The sequence below is a fragment of the Falco biarmicus genome, chromosome 3 (genome assembly GCF_023638135.1).
Source record: "Falco biarmicus isolate bFalBia1 chromosome 3, bFalBia1.pri, whole genome shotgun sequence".
Taxonomy (NCBI): Eukaryota; Metazoa; Chordata; class Aves; order Falconiformes; family Falconidae; genus Falco; species Falco biarmicus.
This window is the reverse complement of record NC_079290.1, coordinates 105,683,320-105,700,160: the sequence shown is the minus strand read 5'-3', so window position 1 is coordinate 105,700,160 and position 16,841 is coordinate 105,683,320. Positions and strand designations below refer to the sequence as shown.

The 16,841-nt window shown below is 55.5% G+C and overlaps 2 protein-coding genes across 4 annotated transcripts; one reads left to right on the top strand and one right to left on the bottom strand.

The window, feature by feature from the left end:
• Positions 1-46: 46 nt before the first annotated feature.
• On the bottom strand, positions 47-9,600 carry KLHL21 (kelch like family member 21). Of its 3 annotated transcripts, none has more exons than XM_056330139.1 (5): positions 9,541-9,600; positions 7,939-9,041; positions 6,108-6,513; positions 3,214-3,286; positions 47-2,848 (listed from the first exon to the last, which is right to left on the bottom strand). In XM_056330139.1, exons 2-5 carry the CDS (start codon positions 8,960-8,962, stop codon positions 2,555-2,557), a joined length of 1,797 nt encoding a protein of 598 aa, XP_056186114.1. In that variant the 5' UTR covers positions 8,963-9,041; positions 9,541-9,600; the 3' UTR covers positions 47-2,554. The 3 variants fall into 3 exon arrangements, with proteins under 3 accessions (XP_056186114.1, XP_056186113.1, XP_056186112.1); XM_056330138.1 differs by having other exon boundaries at positions 7,939-8,969; positions 9,541-9,598; XM_056330137.1 differs by lacking the exon at positions 9,541-9,600 and having other exon boundaries at positions 7,939-9,518.
• A 64-nt stretch (positions 9,601-9,664) lies between these two features.
• Positions 9,665-12,623, top strand: PHF13 (PHD finger protein 13). Its single transcript, XM_056331857.1, has 4 exons — positions 9,665-9,831; positions 10,242-10,343; positions 10,743-11,295; positions 11,705-12,623. The coding sequence occupies exons 1-4, from the start codon at positions 9,793-9,795 to the stop codon at positions 11,929-11,931; spliced, it is 921 nt and encodes a 306-aa protein (XP_056187832.1). The 5' UTR covers positions 9,665-9,792; the 3' UTR covers positions 11,932-12,623.
• Positions 12,624-16,841: the final 4,218 nt, after the last annotated feature.

The following is a 16,841-nucleotide window of genomic DNA, read 5'->3' as shown; positions in this document are numbered from 1 at the left end:
GTAAGAACTGACTCCAGAAACCTTCCCCCCAAAGAGAAAAGGGAGATTTATGTAACACATTTTATTTAACTTGACTGCTGCAAGTAAATTTAAAAACAAACTCAGAATAAAAATACATTATCTGTAAAATGCCTTTGTTTCAAAGGATGGTATTTAAACTGTACTCAAAGATGCAGACACAATGAATTTTACAAAAAATAAATATAGATTGGTAACTGTTCAGCCAGTTGGGGAATTTGGGGGTGGCAGGTCTAGCAGCGAGCACTACAGTACGAGACAGAGTGTGCGTACTATTTATAGTTCAGCATAAATACTTCAGTCTGCAACACGAGTCCAGCTGCGCAGCGCGCGCCGTCTCCCTCCAGGCACGACATGGCGCCACGGGGATGGGCTGCTCTGGCCTCCTGGCTCGGCGTGGCAGGACACGGCCATTACTCCCAGAAACGAAGGAGCCACCCTGGATTGCGAGGCCCCCGCGCCTCCCCCGCGCCTCCCAGCCCACAGCAGCGCCGGGGAGGGTTTTAAACCGAGAGGCTGCAGCAGCCAGGCAAGGCCCCTCCGCAATCCTCCGCTGGCGCGCAGCGGTTTCAAGGCACTGTCAAAGTTTCAGGCTTGGAGAACAGCCGGGGTTTCGCAAACGGCTTTCCCAAGTTCCACAGCTGAGGAGCGTGGCATAAAACAGCACTCGGGGCACAACAGATGTTCTTAAAGCTGTGAAGAAGCTGATGTTGTGGAGATGGGGCTGCGGCACGAGGCGATCCAAGGGCAAGCCAGAGGGCATGTGATCAAGTCAATGGGCTTTCCATCTCCCAATTAAGCTTAAATGCAATTTTTTTTTTTCCTATTGGTTAAGAAGAAAAGACTGAAAAAGCGAACACATCCAGCCAACGTTCGGCCACTGGTACACTTTGCAGTTCTCCCAAAGGTGCGACGCTCGTTTTGAGGCGGGCCCTACCGCGGCTTTGACTGTTTGCTCCTTAAAGAAACGTTTGCCAGTAAACTGCGCGCAGCTTCTCTTCAGCTAAGGTAGATAGAGGAAATACAGCCTGAGCTAGCTAGGTCACTTGGGCAAGTATAAAGGCAAATCTTACACAGGCCAAAAAAAATACCAGCAAACCCCAAAGAAGAAGAAAAAAACCCCTAAAATAACTACCTTTCAATCTGCAACACTCTGCCTACCTGCTACACCTTTACCAAAATGCCTCAGCGGCATTTTCTGATTGCCCAGATCCTGAGAGCTCCCGCAAACCGGAGGCACGACGGGCACGACACCTCTCCAAAGGTCTGGCGGGTTCCTTCACAGGAGGCGATGAATTTGAAAGCGATTCTGCATCACGGTGTCTCAACACTGCCAGCAATGCTGCAAGCTGGCAGAGAATCTCCTGAGGAAGCTGCGCTCACCTTTCCTGGTAAGGTGTTAGGTTTGTTTTTTTTTTTTTTTCCCTAAACTAAAAAACTTAGCTCCTTCAAAATGGTGAAGAAACAAAAATCATCCCTTGCTGCACAGGGCCAACCTGCCCAACCCCACACGCTGGCCGAGGGCTCGGCCTAGCAGAACCGCCAGCAAACAGCCCTCGCCACAAGAAGGGGCTTTTTCTGCCTAGTTCAGCTCCATATCAAGGCACCGGGTCCCACCTGGAAGGGAGAAGGGCTCCTCCCCGACGGGGCAGCTGCTCCTGGGGCCAACCAAGGGGGGTACTTGCTTCTCGCCTTAAAGGGGGGCACAGCTGGGGTGATCGGAAACAATCTAGTTGGGAGAACACGATTAAAAGATAAATAAGGGTGTTTCTTCTGAGAAGGAAAAGTGCTCTGTTAGGAAGGGTTGGAAAACAAATACCTGCAGAAATTTAAACGCCACAACTTAAAAAACCTCACCAAAACACAGGGAGAACTAAGGATCAGAGAGAGGGGAAGGTGAAGCTGCATCACCTGACCTCAGCGAGGTCCCTGCTACAGGATGCCTGCTCTTCCTGAAGGCATGAAGGGGAACTGAGGACCACAGCAACAGGCAGGAAAGGCCCCTAACGGACCTCCAGCTTCTCATGGCAAGGCCTTTCCCCGCTCTAACCACGCAGAGGAAGGCATGCACGGGAAGTCTGTCTTCCTCCGAGGCACAGGACAGAGGGGTTCCAGACCACCGTCCTAACAGACAGGCCCCTCCCAAGAAAAGAAACCGAAGAAAGGAGTTTGGTGGCAAAGAAAGCGTTACGGGGTGAAGGAACTCCAGGCGAAAGGTGTCTGACCAAAAGCCATAAGCTGCGACGCTGCGGCGACATTCAACGTGCTCGCTTTCCTCAGAGTTCACCTCTTGGGTCTCTGCGGGCAGCGCGGTGCCTCCTCCTGCCCCAGGGAAGGGCCGAGGGAAGCTGCAGCGGAGGCCTGGCTGGCTGCCGGCTGCGGTTCCACAACAGCACGTCAAGCATTCAGTTTTCACTCCCTCTACGATCAGTACTTTTTTGTTTCCAGGCACTGCTTTGCCTCTGCCTTCTCTCAAAGCAACACAGGTTCTGGATAGCGAACTCGCCTCAAGCCAGGGGGACAGCGCCTTCCCCCACTAACGAAGCTCGTTAAGGTTCTGGTTGTGAAGGTTTTCACGCTGCCTGTTCAAGTTGATGGTGTTGTCCAGCGTGATGCCGTCATCCTCCTGTGTGGTTTCTGGCATGAACTGCCGGAATATGCTGACGCTGCCGTGCCAGAAGATGGGCTCGGGGAGTTGGCCCACCACGCTCCACGTTCGTGTCTCGGGGTCGTAGGCTTCCAGGACGTCTGAGAGTTCGAACGTGTTATCGTAGCCGCCAGAGACATAGAGCTTCCCGCCGAGCACAGCCACGCTCCCCCCAACATGCACCTACAACATAAAAATAAACATAAACAATCAGAAAGGAGGGTTTTGCCCAAGCAGGCAGACAATGAAATGTTGGGTACTGTCCCACAACTGCTCACTGGGACCGGGCTCAGCACCCACCAGCTGCTGGCTCTGAACCAAACCACGGGGGGAACAGAGCTTTCCAGTGGCACCCAGCTCCTGCACGCTGGGCTGAACACCCGGCCACACAACTACAGGCCAGGATTTTTTCTTCCAGGTGACTCCGATACGCTGAAATGCGTTTCACATGCAAGGGGTTACAACTGAAAGAGCACCTGGTTTTCCAAAGGGAATTTAAGCCAATTTTTAACACTGATGGGCATCCCATAGGCCGGTAAGCGTCCTACCTGAAGCATGGCAGGGATTTTATCCCATTCATTCTTTGCTGGATTGTAAACATCCACTTCAGCAGAGTCATCTCTGTGGGAGATAACACAAAATTACTCTTCTGAGTTCTACAAACCTCCCGTCTTGTGAAGCCCCCAGTTCAACAGCCTGAAATGCCACCGCAAGCACTTCTGCTCCAATCCCATGACTTGTATCGGAGACCGAAGGGTTCCTGTACAAATGCAGAGGTCTCGACGCAGACCCCAGCCTTCTCCTGCGCCAGCCGTGATGCTCAGCCCCAGGAAACGCCTGGAGCTCTCTGGTGTGCCCCTGCCCACGAGGCAGGCTGGCACAGGCCTTGTGCATGTACCACATATTAGCGCAGGAGCACAGCCCATTCTCAGAGCCAGTGACCTACACCCAAAGAGCACGAGTGCCCCTCCGGAGCTTCTCTACAGGCAAAGCAATGTGCTCTATACTGTCTGGTGTACGCTGAGTTTTAGGACACTGCCTAGGAGGGAAGGCAGCAGACAAAATGACCAGAAACAGAGCAAACTGACAGCACATGCCATTTCCCACCCAGACCAATACAGCTTTAGTGCCAAGTACTTCAGGGTCTAGAAGAAAATTTACTGCTGTGCTGGAGAGGCTTAAACCTCTGTGTACTTCAAAGTAATGGCATCCCTACTGTTGGAGTTTTTTGCCAACGCCAAATTTAGATGGGCCAGAGGACTGGACCGTGAGGGAAGAGCTGGTGGTGGCAGCGTAATCCCCCAAGGCTTCTCTCAGCCGTTCCACCCGCGACATGGGAGGGCGACAGCAACAGGTGAGGAAGTTTGTGCTGCAGAAACGCATGCTGCTGACACAGGAATGTGAAGAGGACAAGGTCAGGGCAGCCGGAGAAGTGCCATCACTTACTGCAAGACAGTCCTGCTATAGACAGATTCAAAAGGCTGCAAGGAATATTTCATTGTCTCTGTATCTATCGTGACATGGTGCGTTGACATGTGCTGGTCACTAGGTACTGCTATCGACTGCTCATGTGAATCTGAGCAGGGGAGGGAGTGAAAATAAATAAGAAGTCTGACCTGCAACAGGAGTGCCTGTTCAGCAAACTATTACATCAGCAATCGGTCTGCTAAGCCTGTGGCGCAGCCAACTGCGTGCCACGGGGCTTTCTGGGTACGTTCCACACAAGCGTATCTAAGGTACCCGAAAGACACACGCCTGAAAACCAGTTTCTTTAGTTTGAGTTACTTCTGCGATGTGCCTGGAACCAAGCTGATACTCATCTGAACGAAACATCTTTAACACGAGCACATGTATGTGAGCGCTCCAAGCCCCACCGAGCGGCACCAAGACCAACCCTTCTTCCTCCGAACTGCTCAGAACCAAGAGCTGGCACCTGCCTTGGGACACAGCGCTGCTGCCGAGCCCTTTGTACCTGAACAAACCGCTGCTGCTCACATCACTGCCCGTAACTAACAGCAGCAGGCGAGTCAAATGCTTCCAAGTCTGAAGCTGAAAACCCTGAAGAAATGGAAGGGAAACAAGGTGACAGGCCAGAAGCTCCGCTCCCATCTCAGGGCTAGCTCCAAGAAGGATGCAGCGGAAGACCTAAGCCCCCCTGCTGTGCTGTATTTATACTTATAAAACTAGTCCCATTAGAGGGGATCTTCAGTCAGAAGCTTTAGCCTGAGCTATTAAAAGTAACCAAAAAATGAGTTTGTGACTTTTACTGGTAACCTATTCCTCTGTCCTCCAAAGATTACCTTATAGCTGTACAGAACAGCATGTGAAATGAGGGGAGAAAAATTTGGTCCCGATAATCTCCTTGTTAACTCCTGCATAAGTGATCAGAAATGCTAAAGTGTCAATCATCAGTCTTTTAAAATGGAAAAAGGAAAACCTATAGAATCAGCTTGTGACAAATAGCCAAAGAGCTAGAAGACCCCTGCCAGTATTTACTGAAAACCAGGTGACTCCAAGGGCTATCTGCAAACAACTGCCAGGAACCAAGACACTTGGCTGAACCCAAATCAATCAAAGAAAATGCCTTGGGTAGAAGTTGCTGCTTTATGCAAAGCCAAGAGGAGACGAAAAGAAGAAAAGGGTCTGGAGGCCATCACAGAACTCTGTTTGCTCAGAGTCAACGTGACAAGATGAGATGCTTCAGTGCTAGCATGCCTTTCAGTTTATTTTTAATTAAGTGGATAACTGAAGTATTTGCGCCACCAGGATAGCTCTAGATGGGTAATTAAGTCCCTAATTGGAAAGGCGCTTAAAAATAGTGACCAATCATTTCATCTTCACTCCTCTTATCTCTGCTGAGACGGAAGATGTCCTCGCCTGCGCTACAGTTTAACGTTTTCTTGGAGCTTACTCATTTATTTATAGTAACAAGGGGTGGGGGTTGAACCAGAAGCCAAGAAAACCGAGAAGTCTATTTCCAAGCAGGGCTGCTGACTTCAGCCGGATCTATACCTGGCTGTTCCCCAGCCCATGGGTTTAGATTCAGACATTTTTACACAGTTTTAAGCGTGGCTCTTTGAGGTCTAGCTACAACAGAAGCAAAAGACGGAGGGGTGGCAGTTTACAGACGCACCTGCGCCAGAGGAAGCACTGCCACGCTCTCCCAATGCAGTGCTCTCCTATGACCACCCACCAAATCCACATGCCTTCCCGGGGAATCACAGAATAGTTGGGATTGGAAGGGGCCTCTGGAGATCATCCAGTCCACCACCCTGCTAAAGCAGGCTCTCCTAGAGCAGGCTGCACAGTCACATCCAGGTGGATTTTGAATGTCTCTAGAGAAGGAGAATCCACAACCTCTCTAGGCAAAAGAGGAAAAAAGGAAGCCCCGGGGTTGCCTCATGAGGACACAGGGAGGGAGGTTATCGCTCCCGCTACTCACCTTATGAAGTACATGAGGCCGTTGAGAGTGACGGTCTTTGGGGCAAAGGACCAGGGAGGCAGGTGGCCGCAGTTCACGAGGGACCACAGGTCACTGTCAGGGTCGTAGCACTGCATAACCATGGACTCCTTGCCAGCCAGGGAGCCTATAGCAAACAGCTTGCCGCGGCATGAGGTGGTGGAGCAGTTGTCCATGGGGTACAGCATGGGCTGCAGAGCCTCCCAGCTGTCCACCGAGTGGTCGTAGCGCTCCGTGCTGTCGGAGGCGATCACATACAGCAGCCCGTCCAGGACCGTGGAGCTGTGGTATTCTCTGGCTTTCAGCATGGGAGACACCTCCGTCCACTCGTTGACGCTGGAATTGTACCTCCAGACGCAGTCGTACAGCCTGGAGCCGTCCGATCCGCCTGCAGCACAGCACGCCACGTTTCAAAGTGTGATTTCACAAAGGGAAGTACTAGGGGGTGATGGAAGAGGGGTTGGCTCGGGACTGGCATCTTTGCTCTGTCTTCCAGCTACGCCTTCTTAATACCCACCCCCACTCATCTGCTTCCTGGGGCCACAGATTATGAAAATATGTTGGTACTGGAGGACACTGGCATGCACCACCAGGATTTTAATGGAAGCTTTGCACCATTTCTTTCCCAGCCAGCCAGGAAGGACTTTTCCCATGTCGTTCCTAGTCGGTACTCAGACACAACTCAAAACACATCTCCCAGGGCTGACTACCTCCATCCTTCTAAATAACAATTTTCTCTCCCATTTTGCAACCCCTGCTGCACTACTATCCAGAGGCTGCTGCAATGTTGTGGACACTAATGCTCACCAGTGCCTGGCTGCCCAGGCAGCATTACGGCTGGCAGCACGGAAGCCTTCCAACCCTCCCCACTGCCAGCACTACACCAACACTAAGCAGAGCGACCAAAGATCCCCACCAGCAGCAGCCTCACCGAAGCACAGGGCTCCCAGCAGCATTGGCACCCCCAGACCTGCCTGGGATTGTTCTGGGAAACTCCCAAGGGACATAAGGGACATCAAACGAGCTGTGTGGTAGCCCATCATTTTTACAGCTCTGCCCTTAAGGCAAATCCTTGTTTTCTGCTCATGACTAGGGAATAAACAGTTTTCTGTTCACCTGCATTTGACCTGCCCTTCAAATCTTTGTCAGTGCGTCCTGCACACCCAGAGCAAGCTGTTCTGCGGCGCCTGGTTTCCCAGGCCTTGGTTTGTTAAGGCTGCCGCAAGGCTGCTGCTCCAGCTATGGGGATGTAGTTCAAAGGAGGCATCTACACGTGGATTAACAGCCAAAATTACACATCCGTGTCACCTTGAGAGAAGTAATTATAGCCCCAGCGGACTGCGAGGAGGCAGGATTTGTGCTGGGGAAGGTACTGTGACTCATAGGCAGTGACTGGCTGAGGAACCTGGGGCTTTCTGACACGCCTCTTGCCTCAAGCACGCGCTGGATTTGTGATTCATGGGGCTCTGTACCCAAACAGCTTCTTCGCAGACAGAAATTCAAAACCCTCTCAAGTCATTCCTGTCCCCCAGAGTGAGCAATTAGAAAGATCCACTGGTGCAAGAGCTGTGACTTCTGCCCCTGTGCTCAGAAGCATTACTTGCGACAAAATACCTCCCAGATTGAGATCAGCTGCTAAATCCAGCACTGACTCCAGGAGTCCCTACGCCCATCTTCAGGCTGCAGTTGTACTGAGCCTGAGCAGAGTTTCACACGCCCTGCTACCCCAAGAAAAGCCAAGCCTTGCTGCTAGAACCATGTGTTTTCAACGGAAATCTTAACACCAGTTCTTCTGCGCCCCACCACGCCTTACCAGTGACATAGATGTCATTGCCCAGCGCAGCGACGCTGTAGCCCCCACCCAGGTGCTCAGGGAACTCTGCCAGGTAGCGCCAGTGGCCAGTACGTGGGTTGTAGCAGTCAACGGTGACGAGCTCGTCGCAGTCACGGTCACAGCCACCGACGAGGACGAGGATCTCGGCGAGGCCGGTGGAGGGCCGAGGGCGCATGCGGGCGCAGGGCCCCCGGTCGTGGCGGTCAAGGCGAGCAGCCTGGAAGTCGCGGGCCTCACGCAGGAGGCGCAGGCAGGGCGGGCAGCGGGCCACCAGTGGCTCGCCCTCCACGTGGGCCAGCAGGTAGAAGCGGCGCACAAAGGGCAGGCGGACATGGGCCAGGAGCTGGGGCAGCAGCGGGGCACGGGTGGCGGGGTCAGCACGCACCCAGCGCAGTGCCAGCTGGAAGGCGGCCTCCTCCTTAGGCACACAGAGCCCATCGTCCCGCAGGTAGGAGAGGAGGCGTGGAAGCGGCAGCCGTTCCAGCTGAGCGCCCAACTCGCCCACATGGCGCAGGACAAAGCGGTGGGCAGCAGCCGCCAGTGCCGGGCAGGCGAAGGCCTCGGCAAAGTCCTGCATCTCCAGGGCATTGGCGGGCTCCAGCTGGCGTGCCAGCCAGGCGCCACAGGCCTCCTTGACTGCAGGGAACTGCAGCAGGTCAGCAGCGCGCAGGAGGCGCTCGGCAATGTCGGGGCCCAGCCCTCCCACCCGGCCGGTGTAGGCGAAGTCGAGGAGGCGTGCCAGGCACTCGGGCTCCACACCGTGCAGCCGCACCCGCTCAGCCCGTGCCTCCCGCAGCGCCCCGCCAAACATGGCACGGAAATAGCCGGAGGCGGCAGCCAGGACGGCACGGTGTGCCCCAAACTCCCGGCCGCCCGCTACCACCGTCACATCCAGAAGGCTCCGCTCGGCTCGCAGCGCGCTCAGCCCCCGCAGCAGGGACACCGCGTGCGCTGGCTCCCCGGTGGCCGCCGCCGTCGCGCCGCTGCCCGTGCTCGCCGCCATGCCGTGCCTGTGGGAGCACACGCCGTGTCACGCCCTGCGCGGAGCCCCTCAGGGGTCACCCCAGGAGCAGCTTACAGGACTAAGGAAAGAAAGAAAAAAAGAGGACAGGCTGGGTTAGCACAGGGAGAAACGTTCCCAGCCCGGGAAGCGGGACAGAAGTACGCAGCCCTGGAAAACACCCCCTGCCCCGCGGAGCAGCCCAAGGCGCGGGCCCCGCCGAGGCGGGCGGCGTTTGTACGCGGCCCGTGCGGCAACTCCGCCGGGTTGCGGCCCCCGGGAGCCGCCCGCAGCTCCGCGGGCCGGCAGCGCTGCGGGCCCAGGCGGCCCGGTCCCCCGGCGCGGTGCCCGGGCGGGAGCAGCACCCCCGCCGCCTCCCGGCGCGCCCACCGGGGGCCTTTCCTCAGACGCCAGGCCCTGGCCCTGCGGGCTGGCCCTCACCGCGGGCGGAGGCCCGGGCTCACGCCTCCGGCGGAGAGGCCGCTCCCCCCCCAACGCCTTAGCGGCGGTTCCGCGGCGGGCTCCCGCCCGCCAGTGCCCCCCTGGCCGCCGGTGCCCCCCCACATCGCCACCGGGCTCACCGCCGGGCTCCACGTTCCGCTCCGCTCGGCTCCGCTCAGCGCCGCCCTCGCCCCGCCCCCGCCCCGCCCCCGCTCCCGCTCCCGGCGGCCCCCGCGGCCGCACTGCGCACGCCCGGACTACGGCTCCCGGCGGCCCCCGCGCGGGCGGCCGCCCCTTCGCCGCCTCCCGCCGGTACCGAGCGGTTCGCGGGTGTCGGCGCTGCCCGGTTACCGCCGCCGCCCCGGCCCCGCCTCCGCCTCCCGCGCCGGGACATGGACTCCGACTCCTGCGCCTCCCCGTTCGCCCCGGAGGTGAGCCGGGCCCCGTGGGCTCGGGAGGGGGGGGGGGGGGGCGTCTCCCGCCGCCCGGCCCAACCCGGCCCGTTCCGACCCGGCCCGGCTCGGTCGCCGGTACCCACTCCCCGCCGCCGCCCCGGCGCGGGGCCGGGGCCATCTTGTGCCGCCCGAACGCGGAGCGGCGGGGTGAGGAATGGCGGCGGCACGCCCCGCCGTGCCCTGCTGTGGGGGCCGGCCCGCCGGAGGGCCCGGTACCGAGAGCGGCGGGGGGGGGGGGCGCGGGGGGGGGCGCGGGGGGGGGGGCTGCCCGGCGGCTGGTGGCGGTTGGGGGTGGGGCGGCGGCGGGCGGGGCCGGGCTGCGGGGAGCGGCGGCGGCGGCGCCTCCCCCCGGCCGTGCCCGGCCCCGCTGACCCCCCTTCCCGCAGGATTTCTCCCCCGCCTCCCGGCGGCACCGCACCGTGGAGGACTTCAACAAGTTCTGCACCTTCGTCTTGGCCTACGCCGGCTACATCCCGTACCCGCAGGAGGTGAGAAGCGCCGGGACCGGCCCCCCCCCCCACCTCGGGGATCCCCCGTGCCCCCCCCCCCCCCCCCCCGCGGCAGGGTCTGCTGCGCTTTTCCCGAATATCGGCTGCCGTCCCCGGGACAAAAGGGGGACCCGCAGCAGGTGGGAGGGCTGGAGGCACCGGGAGGGGGACGCTCTTTGGGCGGGGTGAGAAGAGTGGAGCCCGGGGTCGCCGTTCCCTGCCCAGGATCCCTGCGGGAGGGTGCGAGGGAGATCCCTGCGGCAGCACAGGGAGAGCAGGAGCCTGGGTGAGATGGGCCACGCCAGGCAGTGCTGCGGGGGAGAGGGCACAGTGCCTCAGTGCCACACACGAGCCGGCTCCAATTAAAGGCTTTTATCTGCTTTTCTCGATGTTTTCCAGGAAACGCCACTAAGGAACAGCCCCAGCCCTCCCAACAGCACTGGGGGCACGATTGACAGTGATAGCTGGGAGCCCCGCTTCAATGACATCCCCTCTTCCGTTGCCCTGCCCACCAAGAACAGAAAGAACTTTAGTCAGCTTAAGCGAGCAAAACCATACGGTTCCCTGTTCCAGCGGGCAAAACCCAGCAACTTCCTGCCGGAGCGAAAGCAAATTGATAAGATCAGGAAGAAGAAGAAGCTGAAGAGGAGGGAAACAGAAGTGTCTGCAGAGGAGGACTATGAGGAGAAGCTGCTGGACCTGGAGACAGAGGACTCTTACGTAGAGACGCCGATGAGCCCCTCGTCTGAGGGTGACCCTCAGTCTGCGACCGAGCACTGCTCGGTATGGGACTCTGACACGCCATCCAGCGTCTCCTACCCTGCCGTGACGGCTGAGCAGACGGTGGAGATCCAGAGTGTCGGCAAACGAACGGTCATTCGACAGGGGAAGCAGGTGGTCTTTCGGGATGAGGATGGCACTGGTGATGATGAGGACATCATGGTGGATTCGGGTAGGTGGCCTGGCTGGCTGAAGGGGATTAGGCAGGTGGAAGTGGTGCTGCTCTTGCCGAGCTCTTTGCAGTTTACTTGCAGTGGGAGGAGAACGCCAAGGTGTGCTGCCTGGCAGGATTCAGTAGTAGTTGGGGTTTTTGGGGGAATGGGGGGGTGGTTGGCTGCTTTCACAGTAAAACTGAGTGAGAAGCTGTGACTTTATAAAAGCAGGCAGTTCTCCTCTCATGGATTATGGCCTCTTTTGTACTGCTGAGAGTCTCTGCCTGCACAAGAGAGACCTGGAAAAAATCAGCAAAGTGCTTGTCTTTGAAACCCAGGTTTCAATCTAGTGGGAAAGGAGAGCAAAATTCCCAGTGCAGGCGGGAGGTGTTGGCAGTTAAAACCATTACTTGCCATTTCTTTTTGCAGATGATGACTCGTGGGACCTAGTCACTTGCTTCTGCATGAAGCCTTTCGCCGGGCGGCCGATGATCGAGTGTAACGAGTGCCATACCTGGATCCACCTCTCCTGCGCCAAAATCCGCAAGTCGAATGTCCCAGAGGTCTACATATGCCAGAAGTGCCGGGACTCCAAGTTTGACATTCGCCGTTCGAACCGTTCCCGGACGGGCTCGCGCAGGCGCTTTCTGGACTAGGGGAGGGAGGGGTGTGCTGGTGCGCTGCTTGGGCGGGTGGGCGAGTTGCGGACACCGGCCGGGAGGCTGGGGAGAGCTCCCCCGAACTGCTGCTGCTCAGGCTGACGGGCCACCCCGCCGGCCTGTGGTAACAGGGACGAAGAATCACCAAGTCACGGGCGGCTGGGGCTGGAAGAGGCTGACCGGTCAGAACTGCTGCTAGATACTGATTAGTTCAAGGGACAGACTAAGCTGTCTGGGTTCGGTGGGGTTTTGTCCGGTTACGACTATGAATTGGGTGATGTCTGGGGAATGTATAATACCTTTGCCACGTATGTTTTCTCATCCCATCGGGAAACCGCAAACCTTCTCTGTCCTAGGAAGCTCCTCCTCCTCCAAAGATGGGGGAGGAGGAGGAGGGAATCTGTGTGAAGAGTCTGAAAAGTAAATGGCCATGTGTTTTAATTTTAATGTAATATTATACCTGCCCTTTTGTCCGTATGTATCAATCTTAGAGATTCTGAGGCTCCACAGGAGTGAGCGCCAATGCGTACTGACCTCTGTGTGATCTGCCCCCTCTTCAGCGGGCTCAGGCTGTAGGGGAATTCTGTGATTTGGCATCGCTCAAGTGCAAATGGGGCATCTTCCTGCACTGAGGGACCGGCGCGTTTGAAGGACAAGAGCAGCCCTTCTTCTGGATGGGCAGCACTAGGGATTAAGCATCACCAGATTTCTTCCTAGAAGGTCTCTCCTTACAGTGACTTTTCATGACTTTGTTTTGCATGATTGGCTCAGATGTGTGTATGGAGGAATACCGTTTGCTCCATTTCCTGGCCCTTCGTTAAACTTTAAGGTCCTGTTTTAAGAAGACGATGACTCTCCCTTTTCTCAGTCCAGAATTCCAACGTGGACTGTAAAAGGGGCCATAGTAAACTTAGAACCTGGCAGGTCTGGTTTGGGATTTGATCATTTCCATCCAAGTACGACAGCTGAGCTGACTTTTGGTTTTGCTGTCTGTTTTATGAGACTGGATTTGTAATCAAAAAAAATGGAATCTGTAACCTATTGGTTGCAAATTACACAGACAAAAGCAAATGCTACGCAGCCAGCAAGGTGAAGTGCAATGAAGATCCATCCAGTGCGGGGGAGGACAGGAGAGCGCCCAGGCCCCACCAACACTGCAGTCCCTCGACAGGACTTCCTGGGGCCCCAGCCCAAGGGAAATCCATTCAGGAACGTGACAGGGAGTCGAGGCTCGTGCGCGAGGCCACCAAGATGGCAGTGTTGTTCCTCGACGACTAAACAGAGTGAGCCGTACATATCGCACAAATTCAGTTGACGTTTCGAGGTATTTCTCTGAAGTTCTGCCTGCTGAACAATACGCGCCCTGTCTGGTGAGACCATGAGGCAAGGGGAATCGCTGGCGAGTACCACAGCCAAAGCAAGACGAGCCGTACTGGTAGGAGTGTCCATGTTGGTCCTGCAGATGCACCGCATTAGGCCACTGCCTTATCCAAGCGCTGGTTCGTCAGGAGATGCATCCTGGTGATGACGGACATCTTGGCAGCACACAGAGTCAGGTACCCTCCTTCAGGTGTTTGACACGGCGCTGCCAAAGCCTCAGGCAGACGGCCCAGCACTGCGGTGCCCTGCGGCTCCCTGGCGTGGAACACAGGGGCAGGAAACATCTGCCGGCCCAGGTCGGGATGGCAGAGCTGCACGATGTGCAACTGTGCCTCTGCCCTGCTGCTTCACAAAAATCCAGTTCCACCAACCTGCAGCAACCGACTCTGGGTTCTGAAAACCGGCTCCAGCGTCTGTAAAATCTTAAGACCATGACTGTGGTACGCTGCCCTCTGGAAGCTACACGGAACCACTAAGGAGTTTGCCAAAGACTTGCCCCCGACGGCTGCCTGACTGTTCTTTGCAGCCAGAAAAATAACCAAAGTTCTTAAATGCTGCCATTTCACTCTGCAAACAGAAAGGCTTTGGAAGATCCCAGTCACAAGCTGTGTAAGGGTTGGACCTGCTCTGAAAATTGGCATCTCTTGTGTTTACAGCGTGTCTGCAATTCAGCTGGACCTCCGTGGAACGTGTTCCTGAAGCTTTTATGGGAGAAATGGCGAACTGCCAAGCAAACTGGCTCTTTTTCACAGAGGTTCAATACTAATCCACGTGACTGACTCTTGTTCTGTTACCTTTTCAGATTTATCCCAATAGGTGGTGTCTGAGAAGTCCAGCACATTATACAGTATCAGCAGAGAGAAAAAAAAAGTAACACCTCCATTCTTTTAGTTCATCACTTTCAGCCATGTATAATTATAGTTTAATTCAGAACTTTATTTTTTCATTAAAGCTGTTTTAATGAACCATGTTTTTTTCTTAAATGTGAAGCAAGTGAACAATGATTTGGTTTTATTCCAAACTCGGGAGTCTGCTGTTCTGATTTACTGGTGTGTAAAGCAGTTGTGCCAGGTGGCAGCAAGTCGTGGTGCTTCAAGCGCTCTTCCCTGAACGGTATGCAAAGTCAGGTATGGGTAGGAAGCGCCACAAATGTCTCTTTTGTGTGCCGACAGGTATCCCCACCTCTCTTTGTAGCAGTTGTTCCTTCCCCAGCCTCTGCTGTGAGTAAATTGTGGTGGAGCCCTGTCGCTGGTGTAGGGACAAGCGTGGGGCAGGGGGAGCAGTGGGATGCAGGCGATGCCTGCTGCTGCGGAGCCCAGCGCGGCCAAAGGCAGCGGGATGCTGCACTGGGCTTGCTGACAGGGACCTGCCAAGGGCGGTGCAAAGGCTGGTGTGAACCTGGGGGGAGAGGGTTTGTGTCAGGCTGCCTACGGTGGTGGTGGCACATGGTCCTGTTCGTGGAGTGCCTGAGAGCAGGCCTGGCGTGCAGCAGCTGGGCGTGGGGCAACTCATGGCAGGCGAGACTGCTGGCCAAGGTGAGCGTGTGCCTGTCCCCGCTGCCTGAGCGCCTGGTCCCTGCAGGGCTGGGCACCGCAGCCTCAGCTAATGGGGCCATGCTGCATCTGCCTCGCAAAGGCTGGTCTGCTCAGCCAGACCCAACCCAAAGCCCCTGCAAGCCCTCCGGGGGCCGTGCCGAAGGAGACCTCCTTCCCTCCCACCGCTGCCCCACTGCAGGGCAGCGCCGAAGGGTGCTGGTGCCTCGCTGCCACCCCTCAGCTCCTGTATGTGCCACGGCCCCGAGGGCACTGCTGCTCAGTCAGCTGCCTTCAAAGCTGCGGCCTTCACACCCTGGCAAACTTAAAAGATGGCTCGACTCTTTGGAAATGGCACTGGGATCATATTAGAAGCCAAGATCTGGTTCCTTATAGCTTCTCTTTTAATTCTTATTTGTAATTCTGCATTATATAGTGATAGAAGTCCCAAAGGAGTTGTAGCTCTAAGATGGCAGCTTCTCATAGAGCAGAAATGGTGTTGAAAGCAGCAGTGGGGCTCTTATTTACAGTCTCTAGAACTTTGCGCTGACAGAAAATAAATAAGAGAGGAGGAGGTGGCCTGGAGTCAGTATTGAGCAGGAGAGGCTGACACAGTACCTCGCTTCAAGGGAGGAGAGGGAAAGGACAGGCAGTGGACTCCATCCTCCAGATACAGTTCAGCAGTGCTTGACAATTACAAACACTGCAAGAAAGCAAAACCACAGCTCACGCTTTCACTACTGCAAAGAAGAACCTGCTGCAGCAGCCTCATGGATGGGGAAAGGGCACTGGCACTACTTGAAAGGAGGGGAAAAGAGCAAGTGAATCCTTGCCGGGCTGATCTGGCAGGAAACCCCAGGCTATATACTGTTAATGATGTTTAGCTGGGGAACGGGGCAATGCCTGTGTCAGTATTAATCATGAGGGATTTTACTTTAACAAGAGTCACAAATTGAAAAGTTCAAAGCACAAAGTTCAGGTTCATCTGTCCCTTGCACAGACTTCTTTGCAATGAGACAAAGAGAATTCCAAGGTACTGGGGGAAGGCAGGAGAACCCAGTGAGTTCTCTGACGAGGATGCAGCTGGAGTGAAGAGGAAAGCACCTGCCCGACTCCAAGCCCTGGCTTGGAGCTATGAACATGCTGGTTGAGCCACACAGGAGGAGGCTGAGAGGGCTTTTACAGCAGAAGCGGTACCTGGAGCACTGCCGTTTTGTAGCCTTCCACTGGCTGAGCCAGTACGGGAAGACTCTAAAAAGTAAATCTTGAACTTGTACCTCCACCTTGAGAATTTACAGTTGAAAGGCTCTGGCTGAGAAGTGACACGTGCGTTCTGGGAGCCTCACGAGGTATTTGAAACCTTTGCTGGGTCAAATAGATGGGTCACCTCACGTTTTTAAAGTCTGCACCCGAAGATGCTACCCTGTTACAAGTTTTAACTGCTGGGGTAGGAGCAACACGCTCTGCCCCTCAGAAATGTTGTTTTTCAAGTGTAGAAATACCATGGGACATCTTGAAGTACTGAAGCAGTTTTAAGAATCACATTGCCATTTCTCTGCATTTTAACGTAGACTATGCAAGAAAACACTTTCATGACAGCACAAACCGTATCTCAGGAAGTTGTCAGAAATGAGGAGAATTGGTTTATTGTGCAAATATTTTTCATGAGTACGCTCCTCAGTGTCATTGCTCTGCTAGATAGAGCTATGCCAAGATTCTTCTTTTTAATTAGCAGTAGCTGTGTCGTCGCTATTTTGCATTTGCTTAAGCAAAACTTAATTCTCAGTCCTCGCCTGGGAGTATTTTGCCACGTCCTAGTCACTACGGACCAGCTCTCACTCTTGACCATACACTTTATGTAGTGGTAAGACATGAAAAAAGAATTTCTGGTAGAGATTCCTGCCCAGTTCAACTGTCACACATACAAGCCATCAACAGAAGTCAATAAGCAGGACGTGACAGAGGGTGCAGTTACATTTACAAAACCTGCAACTC